A 25,365-nucleotide genomic window follows, 5' to 3' on the forward strand; every position below is an offset into this window, starting at 1 on the left:
GTTAGCTCTGCTTAGATTACTGAAGTATTTATGCAAGCAGAATGACTGTGCTGTTACTTTATCAGTTGCACGATTACTATAATTACATTTTTCTCCTGATCCTTCAGATTGCATTCCCTCAGGAGCCTAGAATGTAGTCTATCTAAATATATGAAGTAGGACTGTTATGACTGACTGCTGTACTGAAGCACTTGGGCTTTTATTTTAAAAATACTAATTTATTGAGGCAATGAGATTAGTCTACAGAGCTTGTTCCATTAAGTTCTTGCTCAAAGCTGTGAACTATGGATTCTGCAGAAGTCTGTAACATTTACCAGAAGTATCTTAATATCTACAGAAGTTTCTCCATGTTTAATTCCAAGACTTAAATAACTCCTTATCTTGATTACTTTTGTTCTCTTGCTCTTCCTTCCTCAAGCACAGGAATATCTATGTTTATCCTGTGTCTTACACACTGGCAAGCATTCTCAGCCAAGAGCAATGAAATCAGATTTTCTATGTTCAGGGCCTTCAGATTTGTATTCATGTTCTTCACAGATACAGAAGTGTATATGTATGCAAAGCCATCCTCAGAGCACACAAATGAATTCAGTGTTCTTTTGGTTTTGCTATCACTCCAAATGTTTTAAAAAACACTTTTCATGCTACTTCTAAGTCAGAACAGGTGCACTTCAGCTTGAGTCAAACCTTTTAGGGCTGGGCAGGTGAATCAGTAGGGAAAGAATGCAATTAAAATAGTTATGCTTTTTAACATGTGCAACTTCCAGCTGAGATCTATTGCTTGCATCCCTTTGGAATCAAGCGCTTGTAAAGAAATAACCCATGCAAAACTAGAAACAGAGGAGAGATCGAGGGCAAGTGGGCTAGCAGCGAAGAGAGTAGTACAGATGAAGCAGGGAAGCCACAGGGGAAGAAGTCTCTGAAGTAACCTTTCTTGCATTATGAGTACCAGAGTTGTTGAACTGTAAAGGTCTGGCTTTTTGTAGATAACCTGAATGTCATATATAAAAGATAATACATAATCTGTGTTACGGAAACTATGCAAACTAATGCAAAGGTTCCAATATCTGACATTTCTTCAGATACCAAAGCAAGATGGAAAAGTTTCTCTTTTGTTAGAAACTGCTCTTCCAAATTCATTCTGAAAGGCCAGACATCACAGATACTAAATCTTCCAGATGTCTGTAGTTTACAAGCTGCTTGAGACTTGTATCTAAAGCAGCTTGATCGATGCAGGAGTTTCAGATCTGCTGGGGAAAAAAAAAAAGGAACTGATACTACCTTTTTTTCCTGTGAGCTGTGCAGATTGCTCTTAAGCAACATCTAAAAAGTTGTTGGAAATATGAGAAGTTTTCTGCCTTCTTTCCAATTATACATGAAGAGTAATGGAGAATTAAATATCCTGATTCAGAGAAGTGTATGTTAATGTTGCAGGGGAAGCTTAACTTCTAACTGCTGTCTTTGTTAATCTGATTTTGGTCAGACTGTTAAAGTATTTGTAATTTTAAACATTCTTGAGCTTTCAAAAAAATAAGAGCAAGCAAGAAGATAAAAACTCAGCAAAATAACAAATGTCTTAAAAATTTTAGAATCTAGCTGAGTGAATTTCTATACTATTTTTTTTTTTTTAAATCTCCTGTTACAATAAAGGCTTTTGCAGAGCTTGCTATCCTCACTTCTTGCTGTCATTGGGATCAAGCAGGTAAACCGAGAGGTATAGCAAGACTTCAGGCACACTCTTGCACTACACTGTTGCTTGAAAGCATAAAGTTAAGTTGGATGGTCTTTGGACCAGTTCAGGATAAAAACTGTTTGTAGCATCTGTTTGCCTACTACTGATTTTCTTTGTTTCTTCTCCAGATCTATGCTATCATGAAAGAATGCTGGAACAACAATGTTACCCAGCGACCCACCTTTAGGGATCTTGCTCAACGAGTGGATCACATAAGGGACAACATGGGTGGATGAGAAGACTGTCCCTCCTTCAGATGATATGTTGGAATGCAGAACAAAACATATTTGGTCTGCTGTGTATAATTGGCGTATGCATGACGTGTATCTCATCTTAGCTGAATGTAAAATCTGTGTGGCAAAGTTCCTATCTTAATCTGCATAGTGAGGAATCCTGCTGGTTTTCTTTATCGGGATGTTACTGTGAGAATATGTTGAAATTCTCAATGGGGAGAGAGGAATTATTTTTCTAAGTAAAAGATTCTAATATATGGTCAGTCTAAAATACCATTATTTGCCTTACTTGGCAATGAAAAAAAAGGGGTGACTTAAAATATGGTGAGATTACAAGGTGAAAAGCCCAGTGTATTTCCTTGTTGAAATGGAGATGCACAGAAAAGACTTCTAGTAAAGTCTTTTCAGACTGGATGTGTAGTGATTTGGTACCCTGTTTTGTGTGTTGCACAAGGTCTTGCATTTGTTAATACAGTTTTATCATTTTTTTCATTGTTGATGCAGAAATGGCTTCTCTGTATAATAAAACAGAAGTGGTTGTGTAACCCACAAACTTTCAATGTGCATGCCTGAATCAGTTATCAGCCAGCAATATATGCAAAGAGGTATACTAGGCTGGGTGATGTACTGTAAGTATTTTGAGGGGAAGGGAATAAATTGTTCCTAATTTGGAGAGCCAGAAATCCTGCTCACCCATATGAAAATTTTAATTTAAAATGAAAAAAAACCAAACATCCAGTTTTTCTTAGTCTTCTTTTCCTCAGTTGAGTATTAGATTCCCTCTGTAAAATTGAATATACAGTGATGACAACTAGAAATTAAGCCATTTTATACAAGGCAGTATCTTCAGTTTGTTTCTGGAAAAGCTAAAGATACTGTTTTAAAATGCTGCTGTTTCATTCTTCCCATTCTTGTAATTTTCATGCAGTTGTAAATGTATCTGTAAATTGGGACCTTTTTTACAGCAGAATGAAAAATCTAGAAAATGCCCTCAATTTCACAGTTCCTCACTTTGCTGTTAGATAGTCACACCTTCCCTCCAGTACAAAAAACCAGAACGCTTAAGGCTCAGTATCTGAACGGCCAGTCACAACCACATCAAGTCTGTTTTGTAATGAAGTGGCCCAAGTCACCTCCTTTTTCTTTCCCTGGTAATACCCAAAATGCGAGTATTTGAAAGGAAGAATTACAAGTGCAATTTCTTCACACTCGGTGGAAGGCAAGGACATGAGCCCAGTTAGTGAGAACTGGAAGGAGATCAGAGCTACCTTGAACAGATTACTTAACGCTGTAAAATACAGCTTTTGAAATAAGTCTGACAAAAATTTCTGGACAAGTGTTTGGTTTTGCCTCCAGGCATAAAACTTGGGGATAATCTCATATCTCAGAGCAGTGAAGTTGCAGGTTTTGTTTAATTCAAGTAATCTCGTTGTTGTTGTTGTTGGTTTTACTTAAGCATAATTGTTTGCAAAGTACAATGCTTGTTTTTCTTGGACTTTTGCTGAAAGCAGTTCAATTAAGGGGATATGCAGCTTAGCAAACTGACCTGATATCTAGATTTGTATTTAAAAATAAAGTGTTCACTTACACAATTTGTGGCAGTTAAGTCAGTGAAACATAGTTACTTTCACTGTGGGTCCTCCTTAAGGTGTGTGATTAACTGCATCCATCTTGTCAGAAATTTAAGTACCTCAATTTTAAAAAAAAACAAAAATCCATACTTAGTGTAACACAGTGCCAGTATAGCAATGTTTTGTACCACTATGATGTTTCTCTCCCACAGTTACTCGTACAAAATTACTATTTTGTAATATGGGAGATTGCTAAATACAGAATGCTGCCCATTGCGTTTAACAATATTTCTGTTCATTTTCTTGCCGTCAAGCACTTCATAGACAATTTTAAAAACTAATGTCATGATCAGTTTTTAAGCTGCGAAGAACTTTGAAGTGCTTTATTCAGTGTAACATCTGTTTTCTCCATTTCTATATATTGCTTTGAGGATTTTAAATTTTGTGCAAAAAATGTCTTTGCATTTGTAGTCTCAGTTGTATGTACGTGTTTTTTGTAACAAAAGAAGATAAAGCTTTAAAGCATTGAAACAGCATTTTAGCTGGATAACACATGCAGGAATTATGTAAAATTTGCAGTGTATGACACTCAGTAGCTAACTGGTTTCCAATATATAGTAGACTAAATATAATTTATGTAAAAATCTCAGGGAAGCTCATGTAATCCAATGAAGAAATCTTCCAGTCTGCTATTTTTGAAGTGAATAAAAAGTCTTTTTCTTGTTCTACTCTAGTAAGACTGATTACATAGTTTATTTGATTGTATAAACATAGTGATGAACTCAAGGATCATTTTAAAGTGTTTTGTGGATTTTTTTTTTTTTTGCTTTAATACTTTATATTTTTTAGAGAAAGCCATATCTTCACACTGCATTATAATTTTGTGCTGTTGGTCAGGAACATACAGACTTTTATTACAAGCCTGTTTGTGCAAAGGGCTTGATCATTTGGTATGGTATTTTTAGCTGGGTGAGTAGGACCAAGTAGTGCGTAGGACACTGAGGAGATGTGTGATCATCTGCAGGGTCAATTTTAGGTCCTGGAGGAGACAAAATGGTGTTCTCAAAAAACTCTTTGGGATGTAAATGCAGTGATTTTGCTGAATTTGCTATTGCAAACAGTAGTAACCCTTGTTAAAAAACAAACAAAAAGTCCAACCCAAAGAAACCCCACACCACCAAAAAGCACTGCATTTTGAAAGCCCTCAGATCTACAGTAGTGTTGAGTAATGCCATCTTTATATAGTCTTTGTATTAACAGACTCAGTTCTTTGTTTTAAATACTTTCTTCAGTTGGCATTGCATTTGTCATACTTTAGTGTAATCATGCTACTCAAACGCTGTGATGTTTGTTTTGGTTTTTTTTTTGATATAAAAAGTGCTGGTTTATGCATACATGGCTGCTGCTATGATATAGAATTAAAATATGAACTACTGCTTTGCACTTGCATTTGAAGTGAAAGAATTTTTCTCTTAAGTGTACAATATATCGCATATTATTCTAGATCTCACAGAATATCTGCAAACAAGTATTGTTTAGTGTAACATTGGTTTGTTCTGTATCAATATAAATACGTGAAGCTTCAAAATGTGTTTTAAAATAGATTGTACAATCTTGCAACTGTCATGTGATAAGCCAGACAATGAATTTTCAGGAAGAGAATCTCACATTCTTGTTGTCAAGTCCTAGTATTGATTAAAAGTTTCCACTTGAGATAATTGTTACTAAATGTACAGATGAATATAACTGTAAAAATACAGGGTTCTCCTCCCTCACTCCCTCCCCCCGCCCCGAAATTTAAGTTTTTAGTTGTTGCATTTACTTGAGATGTTGACCACCTGCCTTGAAATGTATGGGAAGAAGTGGTACTGTATGAAGTATTAACAAATGTAACTCTTGTGTAAAGAAGGCAAGATTCTAAGGAATGTGTGATCACAGGTACCTGCAGGATAAGTGTTCTGAGAGCAAAAGTAGAAGCATAGAAGAACAAGAAGAATGATGGAAAAAAGCTGATGTTCAACACTGAAGAGCTTTCTGGAATGTAAAATGCACAGTGAATTACGAAAAACTGATGTCTACTGGAAATGCCATACCATGAAAAATATGCACTAACGTATTTCTGAATTGTGTATTGTCTGCCTTAAACATAAAATGCTCACAGAGACCTAACCGAAGTGAAAAATACAAGAATTACTATACCAAAAGAAACTGCTTAAGGTTGTGCCATGCCAGACAGCAATTCTGAAAAGATGTTTGGCTAAGAAGTGTTCTTCTGAATTTTTCTTTTTGATTAAGACATTTGCAATACATTATATTAAAGTAGGAAAAGTACTTTTAGGGAGGGGGTGAGGGGAAAGAAGAAACCTTCTACTTATGGTTACACTGCAAAAGTCTGAGCACATCTTTTATGGAAGAGAACATGAAAGGGGTGTTTTTTTTTAGGAAACTGTGTATTGATACCTGAAACTTAATTGTGCGTTTGTTTTGAGTTTGGATAGTGAAAATAAAATAACTAAATGCGATGAATGGCAAATGCCTGCCAAAATGTTCTTTTATATCATACCTAAAAATAGTTACTGGTGTTTAAATCTCTACTGAAGACAGCTGGTGTGTTTAAAAGGGTAGAATACACGACATACAACAGTAGGACTGGGTATTTCTGATTTTTGTCTTTTTCTTTAAGACAATTACTTTGGAAAGAAGAAGCATGTCCTTTTACTGTCAGTATTTAGAGAGTATCAGGTCTGTAAGACGGGGACCACTAGCAGATCACCTGTTACCAGACTACGGTTCTTGAGCATTTCTAACACAAACTTATGAAACCAATTTTTGATTTGCGTTCCTTAATTGTCTTTTTATGTGACTTCCCTGTAACTTTACATGAAAATTATCACCACTTACCTTGAGCAGAGTTGAATGGTGTCACTGAATTTTGAGAAGTACGATGGTAAAATGGAAAATATGCATATAAATACAATCATGCAAATACATACTTAAGTTACTGTACTGTGGTGGCAATAAAAATTAAGCTACTGTTTTCTCCACTTCCCACACATGAAAGGCAACTAATTCTCAGAGTATGTTGTCTGAAGATTATTTTGTGTGACAAAATCCCATCCCAACGAAGTTTAATGGTTATTATAGGTAGTGTTCTGCTTCTCCTCCTAATCCCATTATCCTGACATGATTTGGGATTTTTAATTGTTCTAGAGAACAAATGTCTGGGAAAGGGAGGAAGTTTGAAGATGAAAATACCGCAGGGGGTGTAATAATGTCATGAAGGATGTTGTCCCGGTATCATAAAGTGCAGGACAATGGAGCCTTCAGCGCATTCTCATGGTATGCAATGGTGTGGTGGTCTTCTTGTACTTCTGTAAATAAATACTCAGAGTGGTTTTAATGAATTCTGAAATTCAGGTTTAGAAACCTGTCAAACTGCAGTCAGACCAAATGAAACGTTCTGTGTGGGTAGTAATAAAGAAATAAAACTGTCCAGTGTTTGCAAAGATTACCCCAAACTGTTAGGTTAGGGAGGCATTAAAAGAAAAAACAAGTGGGATATAATTATGTTAATTGTATAAAGCAACCAAGGCAGCAGAGACTAGTTCAGATATTTATCTGCCCCAGAAATGCAGACACATGTGTAGATACTCTCATAATGCAAATCACTGGGACCAAGAGCAGAAACATTAAATATTAATGTTATAGCCAAGTAATACTAATATAAGCAGAAGAACAAGGTAAAACTAAAATGCGTCAAGTTTTCTGTGGTTAATTATTTTAGGCAATGCAGAAATGTCCAGAAACGGGGAGTTCAAGAATTTTTAGCTGAATGAATACTGTAGCACAGCAAGTATTGAATTCTGATGAACTGTATTGTGTTGGGTTTGAACTTGGGCTTGGGTTCCATGGTTTTTGTTTCAGGGAATGAGAAAGATGGAATAACGTATTAAATTGAGCTATTACCTTAATCTTCTGTGGGACATTTGCTGTGTACTTGTATTTCTGTGCATCCAGTTGCATTTTCCATGTGGAGCTGTGCTAAACATCAGCTCATTGAGGAATGTAGATCAGAAAACCCAAAACAACTAGTATAAAAACAACCATATGCCACTTACCTTTCCTGTTATGTTACAAAGATTTGAAACTGTTAGAGAACTTACAAAAAAGAAGTTCACATCCATGTAAGCTTACTAAAAGTCACATAGCATCTCTGCAACTAAGAAACATTACTACTGCTGTGTGTCTGCACACACTGAGTTGCCATGTATTTTCCAGAGTGCCTCATCTGAAATGTATAAAGGGACTGCGTAGCACGTGAGTACCGAGGTTGGTGCTAGAGGGGCAAGTGATTTCTGCCTGTGCTGGTTCCTGTGTTTGTAAGAGGAGGTAGCTGCTCTCAGAAAGCCGTGCAACCCATCTGTGACTGACTGCACTGCACATCTGACATGCACTCGTGTGAAGCGTGTGATACGCTACGCAGCATTAACTCTAGAAAATAGGAATTTGAGGGCAAAGAGCAGCCAAAGAAGCAAAATTTCTCAGATTAAAGCAGAATGAAATTGGTCTAAATGGTAAAACTGGGGGAAATCCAGGTGTTTAATAACCCCATGCATGCAATTCATAGAGCCAGATGCTGGTGATGTGAACAAGTCAAAAGAAATGGACTGGAAGAATAATATCTGGAGAATGTTGCAGTAAGCAGTAATATCTGAAAGATGTGACTAGACATAAACAAGTTGGTTTTTTAACTCCTCCTCCCTAGAGTACCTGTAAGGCTGTAGTGCTACTGAAAGGCCTTCAAAGAAAGTGTTTCAGCTATATTTGAAGTAGTGCTAACTCAGAAGCTATACAGCACTGCACAGAAGAAACATGAGCAACAGTGGTCTGGCAGTTCAGTGCTTGCTGGCACTGCCTGGTTGTTCCCAGGTGCCTGCTGCAGCAGGGCAGGGAGGATGGTGCCCAGGATCTGTGCCCCTGCCCTTCCTCTGCGCAAGAGCTGGCAGGTTGCGCTCTATGGGGCAGAAGTGCTGGTAGTCACAGCAGCCAAAACCAAAAGCTGTGTGCTTCAAGGGGATCTGGGAGGGAGTTGTGTGGGGGCCTTTCTGTGAGGCCTTTGCAAGCCCTGGGCTCACCTTTCTGGAGTTCAACCTTTTGCACAGTGGCTGCAGTGAAGATTATGGCAGGTGTCAAATAATTCATTTTGAGTAATGCTGTCATTAAGAAAATGAACTAATGTGAGCTAAATCATGCTTCCTAGGAAACATCAGCAAAAGCTATGAAAAGCATAGCTGATCTTCTAACCCCAAACTAGATGACTGGAGCATGAACTAAACGTCAGGACTTTGAGGTTGTATTTAGAATATGAACACACAGTTTTATAAATGAATCCCCTGCTTTTTGCATCCATGCTCTTGACTAATAGTCTTCTCTTAGCAGAAGAAATGAATGTTAAATGGAAAGCAGAATAGTGTCTAATACTGAATGGTCTCTACAAGATAGATACAACTTACATTTCAAATCTGTGGAGAAGATCTAAATGAAGAATACTTACAAGGTACTAGATATGCCCTTCATTTCCCAGGACTAAGCAAAATTTTATTACCTTGCTGTACAGTCTATAATTCAAAGGCTAAAATGGAATTGATATGGGGCTATCATCACAGCCTCTCTATGAAGGTTTTTGGGACATCCCATGTTGCAAGTGTCTGGACAACCATGCTGTTACAGGAACAATACGATATGGAGAAAAGAAACTGCCCTGGAGAAACTGTAGCCCCCTGTATGGGACTGTTGGGCCCTTTGGGACATGTGGCTTCAGAGATGGGCAGTCAGCATCTCCCACTCAGTTGGTGAGCTTACAGACATTTGGAGCAGGCCGATTAGCATTGTGACCGTGCTGGCAAAGGTGGAGCCTTGCTTTAGGATAGGAGGGGAGCAGTGTAGGAGCACCCTGTGCTGTGATCCAGTCCAGGGGCATATGAAAGAGAACATGCCAATCCAGGTCCAGCACCACACAAGGGCAGGATGTGGCTGAGGTGGAGCTGTTCTATGTTAAAACTGAGCTGCCCCTTAGAAACCTTACAGTGAGGCAGGAGAGAAGTGGGGTAGTCCTCTGGGCTTAACTCTGCTTTTAGCTGGGAATGATAAACTGGGGCTGGTCTCAGGTGATCATAGGTGGTTGAGATGGCTCTGAGTCAAATGCCTGTTCTATACTTGGTTTGCTTAATACGTCAAGCTTAGCAATGTCAAGTGGCTTGACACTGAATAGAAATGTCCTGTTATTTTGGTGTGTGTTTTCCATTACTAACCTCAGTCACCAGAATGAGGGCCTACTAAGGCAGGCCTATCAGATGCTATGTAGGAAAACACTCCTGGCATTGAATTGGGCTTTGTAATCTGAAATTGCCAGCAAGCCTCTCACAAACAAATAGGTTTGGGCAGCAACAAAAGCCATAGGCCCTTTAGAAGTAAGAATGTCTATGAAACTGAGTTGGTTTTAAACTTCAGATTCAAGATCCAATTTTAAGGATTTTAAGTTTATAATGAAAGCCTAATGGTATTTTATAAATACCTTTCCCTTAAGCAAAAAGTTTGGAACTCTCCAAAACACCTGTTTATGCAAATTATCATCTTTACCATGCTTTCCTTTGTCTGTAGTATCAGATCTTCAAATTGGTGGCTGAACAGAGAGGGAGATGTCGAACATACCCTGCTTGCATCACAAATGATGGAATGGAAAACAAAATTTTCTGTCAATCTTGGATCTCGAACTAGCGCCTCTGTGGAGATAAATCTGATGTTAAAGACAAGACGTCTCAAAGAATTTGTTTCTTTGTAATAATAAGCAATAATAAGAACGAAATTATGTCAGATAACTTCTAAAGATACACCCGCCACCTTGTAAAAGATTCACAGAAGAACTGGAAATGTGAGAAGAGCCCAAAGATGGATTAAGTATGCCAGGAGAGAAAAGAGTATTATTGTACAGTTATAGCAGAATTGATGCAAATCAGACCATCTAAACAAGGAAAATCTTGTTCAAGATCAAATTGTGTGGTCAGTACATATTTTAAGCACATCTGATCAATTTTAGCTGGGTGCTGTGTGACTGATTGATCCTGCATGGTGGGAGAAAATTAACACCATATTTCATTCCCTCTGTAATACAGCTGCTATCTTATTACTGTTTTCTTAGAAAGAAAGAAAAAGAGTCCTGCAAAAGTAGTTGCTATTACTGTTCTTGGTTTGCTTCTGTAATCTTATCTACAGTTCTACTGAACCTAGACAGCTCATTTCAACTTTACTTTTTATATATATGTATAACAATTATTACAGAGCTTTTGTAAATCTTTATTAAGAAATCAAATATTAACAAATCAGAGATTTAAATTAGTTAAACTGAGTATATATCTCAAGTGTATTTCCCCCCACCAAGAACTCCAGTTAGCAATCATTTAGGGTATGATTGAGTATATCTAACTTGAACAATGAAAAAATGAAAGCTAAACAATTACACCAAGAGGAGTTGAAAAGAACTGTTAAATGTGGATGCTAGATGTGTTGCCTGAGCTACAGCTGACTGAGCTCTAATCAGATCCATGGGCTTTTCTACCTTAGTCATTAAAACCTCTTAGTCAGGTCACTGTTGAAAGTGGCTTCTCCTCAGAAATACTGATATATCAATTAAAAAGTTAAATCAAATTTAACATCCAGTCCATCTAGTCCATGCACAACAGCTTCTGCATGGGCAGTGTGGAGCTTACAGACATCATACACATGCAGGTTCTTGCCTGTTACCTCTGGAAATACCTTGCATTCCACTCATCTACAACATTAGCCTAGTCTCAGTTCTCAGTGCTAGATGACTGGTGCAGTTGGGCTAGTCAATGGCACTTAGTAATTTCAGTAAATGCTGGAGAATGGGGAGAGACATTAGGTAGATAGATACACTGGTTTTGTTTCTTTATGTCATGATTTGTCTTAATGCTCCTTTCTTTTCTAAAAATGATTATAACATGGTCATTCTTTCTTATGATGCCCACTGTGCCCACATTCTTAGTCAGATCTTTTCTAGTAGTTATAATTAAATAGTACATTTGCCTCCAGCTCTTTTCTCCATCTTCTTCAGAGTGCTTCAAGGCATTTCCAGAATTTTCTGGGTAGTCTGTGCCCTTCTGTACTGCTTTATCATCAAAATGATAATTGAAATTTCCCATTAGTATGAAGTTCTCATGCTTTTGATAAGTCCTTTAGTCACCCAGAGAAAGACTAATCTCTATTATCTTCTTAATTTACAGCCTACAATAGTCCCCTTCATGACATCAATATTGCTTTTACTGAGAAATGTTTAGTCACTCTAGCATCTGATAGCCCTTCTGGACTAAGAATAAACATGCACATCCTTGAAATAACCTTTTGGTCTTAGCTATCTTTCCTGAACAGACCATACTTGTCTGTATGAACTACCCAACCAAACCCCTCTCATGCCAATTAAGACATTATTTCGAGTATGATTTGAGACATCTAGCCATTCCTGTTTCCTATCTTCTTGCACCTGTGTAAAAAAATAGTTACAGTGTGTATGTGTGTATATATATATGATAGTATATAATGTTCAGTATATATGTTCAGTATATAATCAACAAAATTAGCATATAATGAATATATATTTGCATATAATAAACTAAAATGCTTCTGCTTACCTGTCTCAATACCACATCAAGAAAATAAAGCTCCCCAAGGCTGGAGGCAGCACAACTTCCCTGTGTTCTGGCCCCATTGTTGGGTTGCCCTTGTGACCAAAAGGCTTCTTCGTATCTCCTGCCTGAGCCTTTGGTGTCCCACCTATCAATCACCTTTATTTCTCATCCTCTTCCTATGTAATGCTGTGAAAAGCCTGCCTCCTTGATGATCTCTTCATAGATAGCAGGGGGCTGTGTCATGGGGCATTGATCCTTCAGTTACCTATTCAGGTCAACTAATTTAGTTTAGCTGTGCTCTAAGTTTATGGTTAAATATAGGCTCAAAGGAAAAATTCTAGAGATTTTTAGATGCTTCAAGTCTGAAAGAAAGACTTGTTAAGCCAAGTTGGGAACACTGGTGAATGTTCACTTATGTATACTTCCATGCAAAAGGATTATGCTATGAGCGGGACAGGTGCTTTTTTCAAGCCCAAGTCACTGTGATAAGCAAGCTTTGAATTTAGAATAGGTACGCGGCTGTGACCATAGCTGGAGTCAATATTTTACCATACTCTCTCCTGACTGATAATGACTTTTAGCTTCAAATATGGCCTATGTGGCCTGGGACCCTGTGCAAGCTCAAACCCAGCTCACCGACAAATCTTGAGATGGTTGCTGTCGCCCGAGTAAAGTTTTGGCCAAGCATGGAACCACAATAAGAGAAAAAGCTTGTGTGTGCTTGAACACAGACTGACAAAGCTGTATCTGCTAAGGGTCTGCCAAAAGGAGAGTCTGAGGGGGACAGCAAGAAAGTGGAACCTGTGCTTCCTCCTATAAATTTTTGAAAGATTCCCAGGAATTGTAGGGTAGTCTAAAAAAACCCTTGAAAAGTAGACATGTAGACATTAAACAATGAGGTTTCAATGAATAAAAAGTCCTTTCCAGGATGAGTGTACCTCTTTGAAGGTGTTTCTCTGTTCCACACCTCCAAGAGGCAACACAGACAAAGAACTGAGGGATACAGAGGAAGTTGTATCTATACACTCTTCAGTGCTGGGCTGAAAGTTTTCAAATGCAAAGCTGCGAATGCTTCTCTTTAAACCTTGGTTTATATTTTGCAGGCTCATCAACCTTATGCAAAAGAGATACACACACATGGTTCTCCCTCTCTCGTGCAGCATTCAGCAAGTGTGGAAGAGACCCAGGAGACCTAGTGCTGGGACATGTAAGATAAATTTGGTAATGTAGGAAGTCTGACAAGGTATGGAAAGTACCAGACTTCTCTGAAACAGAAGTGGAGCAGCACTGCTACAAACCCCAAGAGGTTGAGAAGAGTGGTTGTTCAGGTAACTTGGCACACATTGTTCCTGGTATCAGGCCTAGAAGGATCTGAAGCATGTATCTTCCCACCCCCCCAAACCAGCAATGCGTCCTTGCTGTCATCAACTCATAAAACACACCAGCCTCTTACTTACATTACTGAAAGACTCCAAGACCAAGACATTTGAGCAGGACAGGAATGTTTTGCAGCTGTTTAGCTGGAAGATGAGAGCATAGTGTTCAAGGTGAGGTTGGATGGGGCTTTGAGCAACCTGGCCCGGTGGAAGGTGTCCCTGCACATGGCAAGGGGGTTGGAACTGGATGAGCTTTAAGGTCCCTTCCAACCCAAACCATTCTGTGATTCTATGATAGTGAACACTCACTCTGCCCTGTTTTTTTAATTTAAAAAGAAAAGGATTGTTAGATGCCTGGTTATTGGAAAATAGTAGTGTCTTAGGAAAAGGAATAAAGTGATGCAATAATTTCACTAAGCAGTATTTCAATCAAAGAAGAGTATGGCTTAATTCTTCAGGTTGCCTTTTCCAAAGGTAACAACTGTGCTATTAGCAACTTAGAAATACATCTAAAGCAGAGCAGACTAGCACACCATAAGAAGACACAGGAAGATGTCTGAGTGTCTGTAGAACAAATTACTTTAAGCACACCCAATGCTCTTGCTCTGCAGTGGTAGGGAAGAAAACAGGAAGTAAGATACACAGGAATAATTGTGTTAATAATTCACCTGCTAAGCCCATTTGTGAGTGGGAGAAGAAATTCTTTGGCTGCAAGTGTTGTATTGTGGTAAAGTTTCTAGAAAGACAATATTGCATAAAATGATTCTGCAATTACAAGGGAATTAGAAAAGTATGTTCAAAAGTAATCAGTAAACTCAGTAAGAATTGAGTGGAATTTCAACTGGTGAAATATTCTTTCTGTACAGCTTTGCACAGTGCATTTCAAGAACATATCTGGATGTTCCTTCAGTTGACAGAGAAGGAAAACTTTTGTAACACTTAGTGTAATTGCCCTTTTATGAAATATTGAAGTTCTTCCTAAAAGGCTACAAATATATAATACACTTGTAGTAAGTTAAAGGCTCAACCTTAAAATGAAAAGGCTTAGTAAAAAACAGATTGAAAGTTACTGCAGCAAACCAAAGTCACTACAATTACACTTAAATTTTTTTTATTACTTTTAAAGACAATCAGCAGTATTAACAGGCACACAGACACAAACACAAATAAAATACAGCAAGAGCTTTCTTTGTATATTATTCAATAAAGTAGCACTGCAACAAACATTGATTTCATGCGTAAACGCGGAGAGGATTTTAAACTCTGCATATGGCACTTATTTCAGCTTTTGTACAGCCCCATTTGCAACAAATTCCTGCCAACCCCAGAGAGTCACGTTTTCTTCTGGGATACTTGGCCCAAAGGTAATTGTTTGACCCCATGGGGTTTGCAATTCCTGTTCCCCCCCTCTCCTTCTTAACAGCCTCCTCTACCTTTCGAACAAGTTCTTTAAAGTCATCTGCCCCAGGTACATACTCATTATTGTCATTCAAATTATACAAGTCATTAATCATCTCCCATCCAAAAGATTGGCTGCTTCTCCGTGGCTGCTCCACTTCAGGACCCGAAACTGACTGCAGCTTCAAGTTTCCCAGTAGTTTGTTACTTGCTGTTCTCACAGAATCTGTTTAAAGAGAAGATTATTTTTTTCAGTTCAGACTGTAGGAGTACCAAAAGGAGCATGTAGCCCTAAAACAGCAATAAAACCCCTTCCATTAATAACAAGCAAAGTACTGTTATCTAGGACACTTGTCAGGATTGCAGAGTCTCCACTCCATGATTTACTTACAGCTTACTTTTATGGGAATCTTACATTTTAAAGACTATGCTGCCTGGTAGACACAGAGAGTGCACAGCTAGAGCCATGCATGAGGTACAATTATCTTTTCAACTTCAGTGTTACTGACTAGAAGTCTCAATACTTCTATAGAAGCTAATTTTTTTGGTAAAGACCTGTGCCCAGAAACCACACAGTACTATGTCATGTGGCCCATAAATTAGATTAGACCACTCCTGTACCATGTACAACTGCACAAACTTGCATCATATGAAGAACAGATGTAGGGAGGACTAAATATTGGATGAAGTATGTAAACTGCTTCTTATAGATTGTGTTTTTCCATAGCTATTTTCAGCCTATGCTTTCCACTCATTCATTTATCAAGGGCAGAGGCTTGCAGAATTTACTCAGAAACACACTTTGTCTCACTGACTGAAGTGTTCTCAAAAATCCAGCTCTACTTCCTTTCACTTCATACTGTTTCTCTTGGCCTTACTTCTGCAATGCAAGCGGCATTGCTTACTTCAGCCAATACGAAGAAAAGCAGCTCTTTCATTTAAGTGAAAAAGAAAATCCAAAGTGTTTGTCTTGTGGTCTTAACACTGTCAGTATGTTTTTTTTTTGTTTCAGAAAGCTAAAAGAATATGAGAACACCCAGAGAATGTTATATTTACATTAATGCTACTAATTAATATGTGGAAGCTAACTTTCAGATAGAATAGCTGCCTGAATATGTACAAAAAAAGTGGCTGTAGCTTCTTTACCAGTTAGATGGTAACTGCTATTTAGTAATCTTTTGGGGCAGGGATGACTTAGACAGCATGCAGCACAGTGCAGGCTCCTTACTGACTGCTGCTCTCAGAAGCTACTGTTAATAAGAACAAAGTTCGCTGGGAAAGAACACAACCTCAGTAGAGGCTGCATATATGTAACTTGTAATTACAAAGGTAAATTTTATCTTTTACTCCACTGGAAAAAGAAAAAAACAAATGCAAAACCAAACAAACAAAAAACCAAACAAACAAAAACCCAAAACCCAAGTAAAACATTCCCAAGACACCCAAAATGCTGGCTGCATTAACTGTCTGAGGTCCAGTGTTATTTCATTAACACTATACTCAAGTAGGAAAAAAGCTCTTCTGTGGCGCAGTTTAGCCACAGTTCCAGTTTTCTTAAAAATGTTATAGTCACTATTCAAAATATCAGTATCAATGAGGTTTAAAATTACCCTGTTACACTCTGTAATTTCAGAACACTGCCCAAACCCCATCTGCTTACATTTTCTTAATATATTTGACTTGGACCATGAGACTGTGAAGTTACCTGAGGCACATTTTACCCATTATCTGTTCCACCACAGATTCCTGAAGCAGTTCTTGCCGTTTAAACTGAAGCACTAGAGTCCTATCCACCCTCCAACGTGCCAACTCTTCTGTACAGAGCAGCACAAGTGACAGGTAAAAGCACAGGACCCCACGTCCAGCAGCGCCCCTCGCACACCTCTGGAGGGCGAGGCGCACCGCTTACAGCTCCTGCCAGGGAGGGGAGATCGAGACAGGTCTCCCCGGACCGGAGAGTTACAAGCTTCGGTAAGGGAGCGAAGCCACAGCGAGAAGCACTCCCTACCGCTTCCTGGGGCGCATCACACTTACCTACATGTGCTATCTATTGCGTGCGTTTGGCTTTTTTAAGTAAAGAGCGCCCAGGGAGACTCTGCCGCCGGCAGGGGTGCTCATCCCCGTGCACAGCGAGGTCCTTGAACAGACCCAAACTTCGCGAGTTATCCCAACTAATACCACACCAGTGAGTGCCCTGTCTCCTCCTCTACATCTGGGGGCTCCTTTCCTAAGTCGCGGGAACCGCCGAGCAGCGCCGGGAGCGGGAGCGCCGAGGACGCTCCGACCGCGGCTGGGGCGGGAGGAGCGCGGAGCGCCCCGAGGCGCTAGCCTTTGTCCGCTCTGTCCCATTGTCCCGTGCCTCCTCACGGAGCCTCCCCCGACCGAGGAGCCCCGAGAGCTACCTCTGTCCGAGGGGCTGCCGCGCCGCCGTCCGCCTGTCGCGGCCGCTAACCTCGCCCTGCCCGCTCCTCGGATACTCACCGGCCGCGGCCGTCGGCTCCATGGCCAGCGCGGAGAGGCGCTTCCAGCGGGACCCGCCGCAGGTGAAGATGACGGCGCGGATGAACTCCCTTCCGCACAGCTTCATCCCGTACCCATCGCCCTCGCCCGCAGGGGGCACGGCGGGCGCCGCGCCCCGAGCGCGGTGCGGACCCGGTGCCGCGGCGCAGAGCAGCGCCGCCACAGCGCACAGCAGCTGCAGCTTGGCCCGCATGGCTCCGCTCCCTGCCCTGCCTGCTCGCCCAGCGCCCGCGGCCTCGCGCCTAACAGCTGCCTTCCCCGCGTGCCGGGCGCGCTGCTGCTGCCAGCCCGCCTCCCGCCTTTTATAGGCTGAGGGAGGCGCTGAGTCACCGCCCGGCCCGGCCCGGCCCCGCCGCACCGGCGCCCCCGCCCTCGCCCCGCTCCCGCCGGGCGGGACTTGCGCTCGGAACCGGCCTGGGGTCGGCCCCCGGCAGGTCCCGTGGCGCCGCCGACGCGCTGCGTGCTGCCGCGGCGGAGCTGAGCCTCGCCCGCAGCCTCCCGGCTCGGAGCGGCTCTGTCCGGGACGTGCTTCATCCCCGGCGCTCCGGCTCCGTCCCGGGTTTACTCTTCTGTGGTCAAGTACCAGTTGCCGGTGCCCTCCCCAATGGCCCTTAAAATGGGAAAAACTCGTGCTCATCAGTGTTTTCCCTATGCAGAACCTGCACAACTACTCCTACATCCAGCTTCCTTGAAGCAAAAAGACAGGGCAAGTAAAGTGACATAAACTCTCTTCCACTGTTTAAGCTGTGGACGGCTGAGGTGGGATTTAAAAAGCCTGAATTCCTCTTAGGCTTGTCGCTCTCGAGACCCATGCTCAGTGGCACACGTGCTGGGTTGTGGAGCACCACGCCTGTATGTTTTATCAGTAGCCCCCAGCAGGCGCTCACGGACAAGGGTGGCATTCGTCAGTCTCACCAAACAGCTGTGCTGCCTCCCAAAGAATACTTTGGCTGTGTTTCGGTTTGGCTTTGTTTGGCTTTTTTTTCAGCACAACAGGACAAGAACCGGCTGCTCTCCTCTTTCATAAACTGTCGGACCATGAAAACCAGGGAAGTTCATCTACCTAAAAATTCAGTGAAGCTCATGTCTGTACATCCTTCTGCATGAGGGCTGTGCTTTCCATCTCCTGAGTACTGTCAGTGTCTGCCCTCAAAACCCAGTCTAGAGGGAGAGCACAAAGAAGACACGAGTCCACAACCGAGTGATTTGCCTAAGTGGGCAGAGAAGATGTAGACTCCGGTTACTTTCTTAAGGAGGACTTGGGTGTTTAACACTGAGCTGAATCTAGAAACAAGCCATGGAGGGCTAAAATAGTGAGCAACTTGCAAAGCTGTTTACGCTTGGGCTTTCTTTTTGGTCCGGTCTTACATGTTTCAGGCAGTGGTATCACTTCAACAGTAGACAGTGATAGTAACCATCACCCAGGCTGTCAGTAGTCCTCAGAAGTGCGTGCTGCTAATCTGAAATTCCTGAAGAACAAAACCTCGATCTGCTTCTCCCTCAGCTGAAGTTTTAACTGGTGCTCTGTTACAGACAAGCTGTTCAGGGTTAACCACAACTTGCAGTTTTAATGAGAGCAGCTGCTTGATCTTGGTGTCATGGGCTTTTTCTGAAAACACCCATCACATCAGGTGAACCTACTCATGGACTGCAAGTAGTCTTCTAGGCAAGAGAATTGTTTCCAGTGGTGCGAGGTCTCTAGTCATGTGTGAGAACACTACCAGGACTTTCAGGGCAAAGGAAGCTGGTTCCTGAGTCAGGGAGTGACTGATCTGGTGAGTTACCTAGGTTGTAAACTAATATAATTTATTTCGTACTCTCCTTTGGTGCCAATGCCCAATATTGGATCCAGTCTTTGAAAGTAGCAAAATGTTGGATATGTCCTTCTCAGAGTTTTTACCAGAGATTTTAGAGAGGTCCCCAGGTAGGAAGATGATTTGTCAGTCTAGCAGGGAAACTCTTGACTATCCTCATGCTTTAGTTTCAATTTTAACTGGATCACCAGTTACTGTGGCATCACATCTAACTCTCCCTAAGCAAAGACAGACATTATGATGGCCACCTTTAGGGCTTTTTTATAAGATCCTGATTTTTCAGCTGTCGGAAGCACATAACTTCTGACTACAGCTGCTAAATACAAGCCGTTAAGACACTGGAAAACAAATAGTTCAAACTGTTTTTTCTGGCCTCCCCTGCTTCTTCATCAGGGCTACTGAATGTGGAAGACAAGACTTCCTGTGATGCCCATTATGCTTGTCAGTAGCTGATAGAGCACAAGTTGTCAAAGAGGCCTCAGAGGGAATCCCTTCTCAAGACATTTCTCATTCCTCAGGGAAGCCCACAACGCAGCACTCTTCATCACTCTTCTTGCTGAAAAGCATCAGCTATGAATGCTACATTGATATAAGACTGCAGCAACAGGCAGTGAGTTTATGAGTTTTATTAACGATCATATCTGAATGAGCTGGCAGTAGCTTGACATTGCTTAATGTTACTATGCTTAATGCGGTTTCACTAGTAGGGTGTATTGCTCAGTATTTTTTCTTCAGCTGTATTTTAGTAACACTGCCTTTGCATCTAGGGCTTTCAACTACATCTACTGTGATATGTCATAAAGAAACTATGTCGGTCATATAACTTTAAATCATACAAGGCATTATACAGAAAAGCCTAAGTGTCAATCTCTCGGTAATTTGCGGTGAATTTAAATCAAGCCACAGGCTAGGTTTGTTTATCTGTTCCTCATAGCTAGAAAAAATACTTCTATAAAAAAATGCATGCAGAAGAAAATAATTTAAATACTTTTAAATTATACTTCTAAACAATTTAATTACTTTTAAATAATTCAAAGTAAACGTACACCTTTTACTCTTTGTATTATAAAAAACAGACAACAGCAGAGCAAAGAAATGAAATTTCATTTATCATCTGTAGGATCTTCCAGTATGGTGTGGTGTTTCTCAGGGGTCAGTGTTGGGACTGGCACATTCAACATCTTTGTCGGCGACATGGACAATGGGATTGATGCACCGTCAGCAGGTTTGCCAAAGACACCAAGGTGTGTGGTGTGTTTGACACACTGGAGGGAAGGGATGTCATCCAGAGGGACCTGGACAAGCTGAAGAGGTGGGACAGTGCAAACCTCATGAAGTTCAACAAGGCCAAGTGCAAGGTCCTGCACTAGGGTCAGGGCAATCCCATGCACAACTACAGGTTGGGCAGAGTCTGGATTGAGAGCAGCCCTGAGGAGAAGGACTTGGGAGTGTTGATTGATGGGAAGCTCAACATGACCCCGCAGTGTGCGCTCACAGCTCAGGAACCAACTGTGTGCTGGGCTGCATCAAGAGGAGCGTGACCAGCAGGTCGATGGAGGTGATCCTGCCCCTCTGCTCTGCTCTTGTGAGACCCCACCTGCAGTGCTGCATGCAGCTCTGGGGCGCCCAACACAAGAGGGACGTGGACCTGCTTGAGTGATTCTAGAGGAGGCCACAAAGGTGATCCAAGGGCTGGAGCACCTCTGCTATGGAGACAGGCTGAGAGAATTGGGCTTGTTCAGCCTGGAGAAGGCTCTGGGGAGACCCTGAAGCAGCTTCCAGTGCCTAAAGGGGCCTATGAGAAATGTGAAGAGGGTCTTTTTAAAAGGGCCTGTAGTGACAGCACAAGGGGGAATGGCTTTAAACTGAAGGATGAGAGATTTAGATTAGATAGGAGGCAGAAATTCTTTACTATGAAGATGGTGAGACACTGGCACAGGTTACCCTGAGAAGCTGGGGCTGCCCCATCCTTGGCAGTGTTCAAGGCCAGGTTGGATGGCGCTTTGAGCAGCCTAGTCTAGCGGAAAGTGTCCCTGCCCATGGCAGGAAGGCTGGAACTAGGCGATAGCTAAGGTCCTTTCCAACCCAAACCATTCTGTGATTCTATGGGTACATCCATAGTACTGTCTCAAGGTAAGTATTTCAAAGTTTTTAGTTTCCTAAAATAAGGCAAGAATGACTGTAAAGATGATTCTCCCCCTTGCACTTAATTTTGCATCTGTTGGCCAATAGCAGTGAAAGTTTATAGAAAGTACAAGATGTTTCATGAAAACAGGTGGCTAAGTAGATACCCTTTAACAGCAACTTGATAGCCTTGAATTCCTTCAATGAAAGGCTTACTCACACGTTAAATGTCAGACAATCTACAAGGAAGATCAGACGTAGAACAGAAATGAACAGACTTGTCTTTTTTTTTCTCAAAGACTTCATTTCAAATTCATGCAATTCACTGCTGCAAGAACGATTTAGTTTTTAAAAGCTTCCCAAACATGAATTTAAAATATTTCTTAAGTTTGTATTGTACCAGACAGGATTCTGCAAGAAATGTGAAATACCATTTCATGTATGCAGTTGGTGACCAACTACCAATGTTATCCGACTATCTGCTTCACATGACAATGGGTTTTAGGAAGCAATTCAACTTCAGAAAGTTTATAAATAAAAAAATGAAGAAATCCTAGTATTTTTACATAATGAATTCCAAGACTGGTTAAGCAATTAAATAATAATGCAGAAATAATCTTGTTGGAACTACATGATCCTAAGGTCCTTTCCAACCCTACCCATTGATTCCGTAATGCTATGTCCAGATGAGTGCTTTCCTCTTCTACTTTTAAAAGCAGTGATATGCAGTCATTAAGTAACTTCAAAACATTTAAGCAGGGTCTGTTAATATCCAGCTTTCCCTACTGTAATTGAATGGTTCAGAAAAGTTATATAATTCAGCCAAGGAATGAAGGAAGGACCCAAATTGGATCCCCCCCCCCTCCCCTCCCCCGCCAAAAGAGACCTTTCTTGTTTCTCAACAACACTCATGTATCCTATCAAAACCAGATTAACAAGAGAGGTGTGGGATGGGCAGCTGTGGTTCACAAGTAGCATGCACTTTCTTGGATTCAGTAAGACATATCCATAACAAGAACACAGAGAGATTAATTCTGACATCTTCATCATGACTTCTCACTTTCCTGGAAGAGTCCTGCTCTGACTTGACACTGATTCAGGATACATGGCTATCAGATACTACGACCAGAAAACCCAACAGGATTATGATGGCAAGAGTAGTGCCCTCAGGTCAAAACAAGTTTCCCCTGCAGTTATTCTCCATCTCTTCCCCCATGATTCATAAAAACAAAGACAGTAAGTCTTAGAGCTGAAGCCAGTTAGGCTTCAATGACAGGAGGGAGCCGGCTGTTTTAGGTGTTTTATTATTTCTATCAGTACAATGGCTATGATTGTTACAGGTAATTTGTGTTGTAAACATTGATTTCCCTGAAATAGACTCTGTTATAGGTAAGCTTTCCTGCTTTCTTTCCCTGTTCTCTGAAGGAAATCATACAGTTCAACCACACTGTAGCCTGATTATCAGATATGGCCAAGCTTGGCACATGCAAGCATTTCAGTGCACTGGCAGTAAAATAAATACTGCATAACAAAGACCAAGCATCTTCAAAACAAAAGTATGTGTCTATCGAGGAAAAAGCAGAGCTAACAGTAAAAAATAGACAGTAAAGACAACTAACTGTTAGCTTCTTGATCTTTGGCATATTCTATGTAGCTTGTTCAAATCCACTTCTGGGCTTGACATTAGATTGTCCTACTTAAAACCTGTTGCTTTTCACTTACAGATTTGGTAACTTTCATTGATACTGACTGTGTAACACTGAAATAAACTTGCTCCATTTCTGCCACTTTTTAGTGTGGAGTCTTGCAATGGATTAACATTATTGATTGACATTTAACCTTTGGGAGAAAAAAGTTTCAAATTCAGCTAGGATGGACTAATAAACAGCTCTCCTATTATCTCCTAAAACTGCTGTCTGGGTCATATTCGGCTTAGCCTGCTTGCATCCTTTAACACCACTTTTTGATTCAACACCATAGTCAGCAATCAATCACAAACACTCAGATATTAATTCTGAATTCACAGTAGATAGGATTAGGGTATTTCCTGGGATTGGTAAATAAAACAGCTGTACAGACTATTAAAACTGCTCTCTTGTAAAAATTTCTTTTATAAGATTAAAAGGAGGGTTAAAAGGCACAGGTGGAGACATACAAATAGCAAAACAAGCTGGTTTACTCGTTTTTCTTTATTGGAAGAAAGAGTATCAATAGATGACAGACATCAAACATAAAAGGCTGTCATAACTTCTTCAAAATTGAAGCAAGGTAGACTTCAGAACTTTGAGGAGAGGTAGTCAATGATCTGTTATTCAAAGCAAACCAAAGCAGGGATACGTATGTCCCAGGAGTAGTACATAAGGTAGCACCAAGTAGTGATGGATTATGTTATAAAATAGGCAGAAAATGTGAGGTGGTCCTGCGCTGCATTTTGTGAGCTCAGGGAACATGAGGAGCACCATAGGCTGAGTTGAGGCACGCCTTCCAAGACAATTAAAATCACTGCCTTAAATCCTGAACAGCCAAAGTGCAGACCAAGCTACTATAACCACACAAGCTGTAATAACCCATTTTATCACTCTGCACATTAAAATACATCACATTTGCAATCTGTTACAGATTTTTTTGTTGCGTCATTCACATGCAGATGACAGAACCAATTACTGAATGCAGAAGTGAGGGTTCTTTCAGAAATCAATCTTACACAGCTACGGAAACTGTGCTATTAATTTCTTCTATGTTTAGAAGCTTTTGACTCATTATCTATTCACTTGTCTTTCTGTAACAATATTCTGATTTTAGTCAACTAGTTTTCAAAACCAGAATCAGGTCATTAACTCCATCTGGAATTTAATTTTTAACTCTAGAAACTGTTAATACAGTCTTAAGCTTAATTCATTACTGGATGCTTTTTGAGCATTTGTGTTTCATTCCACCGTTAGGCTAATGCTAGAAGAGTTTCCATCTGAAACACAAAATCAACTGTTTTTAAACAAGATTTCCAATACAGAAAAAATGCATTTTTGCCAAGTGTGACATAAGAACATTCAAATATACTAAAATTATATTCTCAGTATACACCATTCTAAAGGCTTGCAAAAAATGCCTCAGATTTCATTACTTGTAAGGCTTCTTGGATCTACCCATTACAAGAACACAGATCAATAATTTTGCTTGCTGTTAGCTTAAGTTAATATTCATCTTAGTAGTGAAATGCTTGATTTTATGCGAACAAATTATCCTGAGTTTCAAAATGTCAAAAAAGCATGAAAAAGATTGAGGAAATAGCTACACATTTTTTTTTCTCTTTTTGAGAAATTATCTCTGGTCATACTTCAATATAATTTTTTTCTAAGAGGAAAACACACAGTTAGCAAATGATGTGTTTACTTCTGAATCTACTTCTGATAAAGGTTATTTATTCCAGAATTCGAAGGACAGGTGGTAGTTTACTGCCTAAAGAACAGCTAATAAAAAGTGTCTTATTTGTCAGAGAAGTTGACTGTCTATTCTTGTCTTCAAATTGAGCTGTGTATCCTTAAATACATTTGAAAATTATGGTCATAGATACAGAAATTTGTAACTTCCAATTAACTTATTTTTGTTGATTATAGTGAGTTTGGTCAGTACCAGACATTTCTACTACAGGTGAAAGTTATTTTCAGACTCTAAATAGACATCGTAAATTCAATTATTTCATTCTAAACAAGAAAAATATACTACAGCAACAACGGATATTTTCAAGAGATACACACAATATGAAAGTAACTGCTTTAGAAAGCACTGATTAAAAAAATACATATTTTGACTTCATAAAAGCTCATAATTTTCTCATAATTTTAATGATCTAATGATTTATGTCCAAAACCAGTATCAGATCTTCTGATTTTCTCCA

At 40.3% G+C, this 25,365-nt stretch overlaps 3 protein-coding genes across 8 annotated transcripts in view; 2 read left to right on the plus strand and 1 right to left on the minus strand.

Annotated features, from left to right (window-relative positions):
- The window catches only part of JAK2 (Janus kinase 2), a 66,366-nt gene extending 61,681 nt beyond the window's left edge, over nt 1-4,685 (plus strand). For all 6 annotated transcript variants that reach the window (XM_062612533.1, XM_062612531.1, XM_062612532.1 and 3 more), the window contains one exon: nt 1,861-4,685. In XM_062612533.1, coding sequence (XP_062468517.1) covers nt 1,861-1,968 — 108 coding nt within the window. In that variant the 3' untranslated portion in view covers nt 1,969-4,685. The remainder of the gene's footprint in view (nt 1-1,860) is intronic.
- LOC134160488 (programmed cell death 1 ligand 1-like) overlaps nt 1-25,365 on the plus strand; it is an 88,997-nt gene that overhangs the window by 14,728 nt on the left and 48,904 nt on the right. The window lies entirely within an intron of this gene.
- Nucleotides 13,957-17,743, minus strand: LOC134160354 (relaxin-3-like). Its single transcript, XM_062612280.1, has 2 exons — nt 17,494-17,743; nt 13,957-15,238 (listed from the first exon to the last, which is right to left on the minus strand). The coding sequence occupies exons 1-2, from the start codon at nt 17,723-17,725 to the stop codon at nt 14,871-14,873; spliced, it is 600 nt and encodes a 199-aa protein (XP_062468264.1). The 5' UTR covers nt 17,726-17,743; the 3' UTR covers nt 13,957-14,870.

This window comes from Pezoporus occidentalis, unplaced genomic scaffold (assembly GCF_034315485.1).
Source record: "Pezoporus occidentalis ecotype Australia unplaced genomic scaffold, CSIRO_AGI_Poc_V1 ctg16, whole genome shotgun sequence".
Taxonomy (NCBI): Eukaryota; Metazoa; Chordata; class Aves; order Psittaciformes; family Psittacidae; genus Pezoporus; species Pezoporus occidentalis.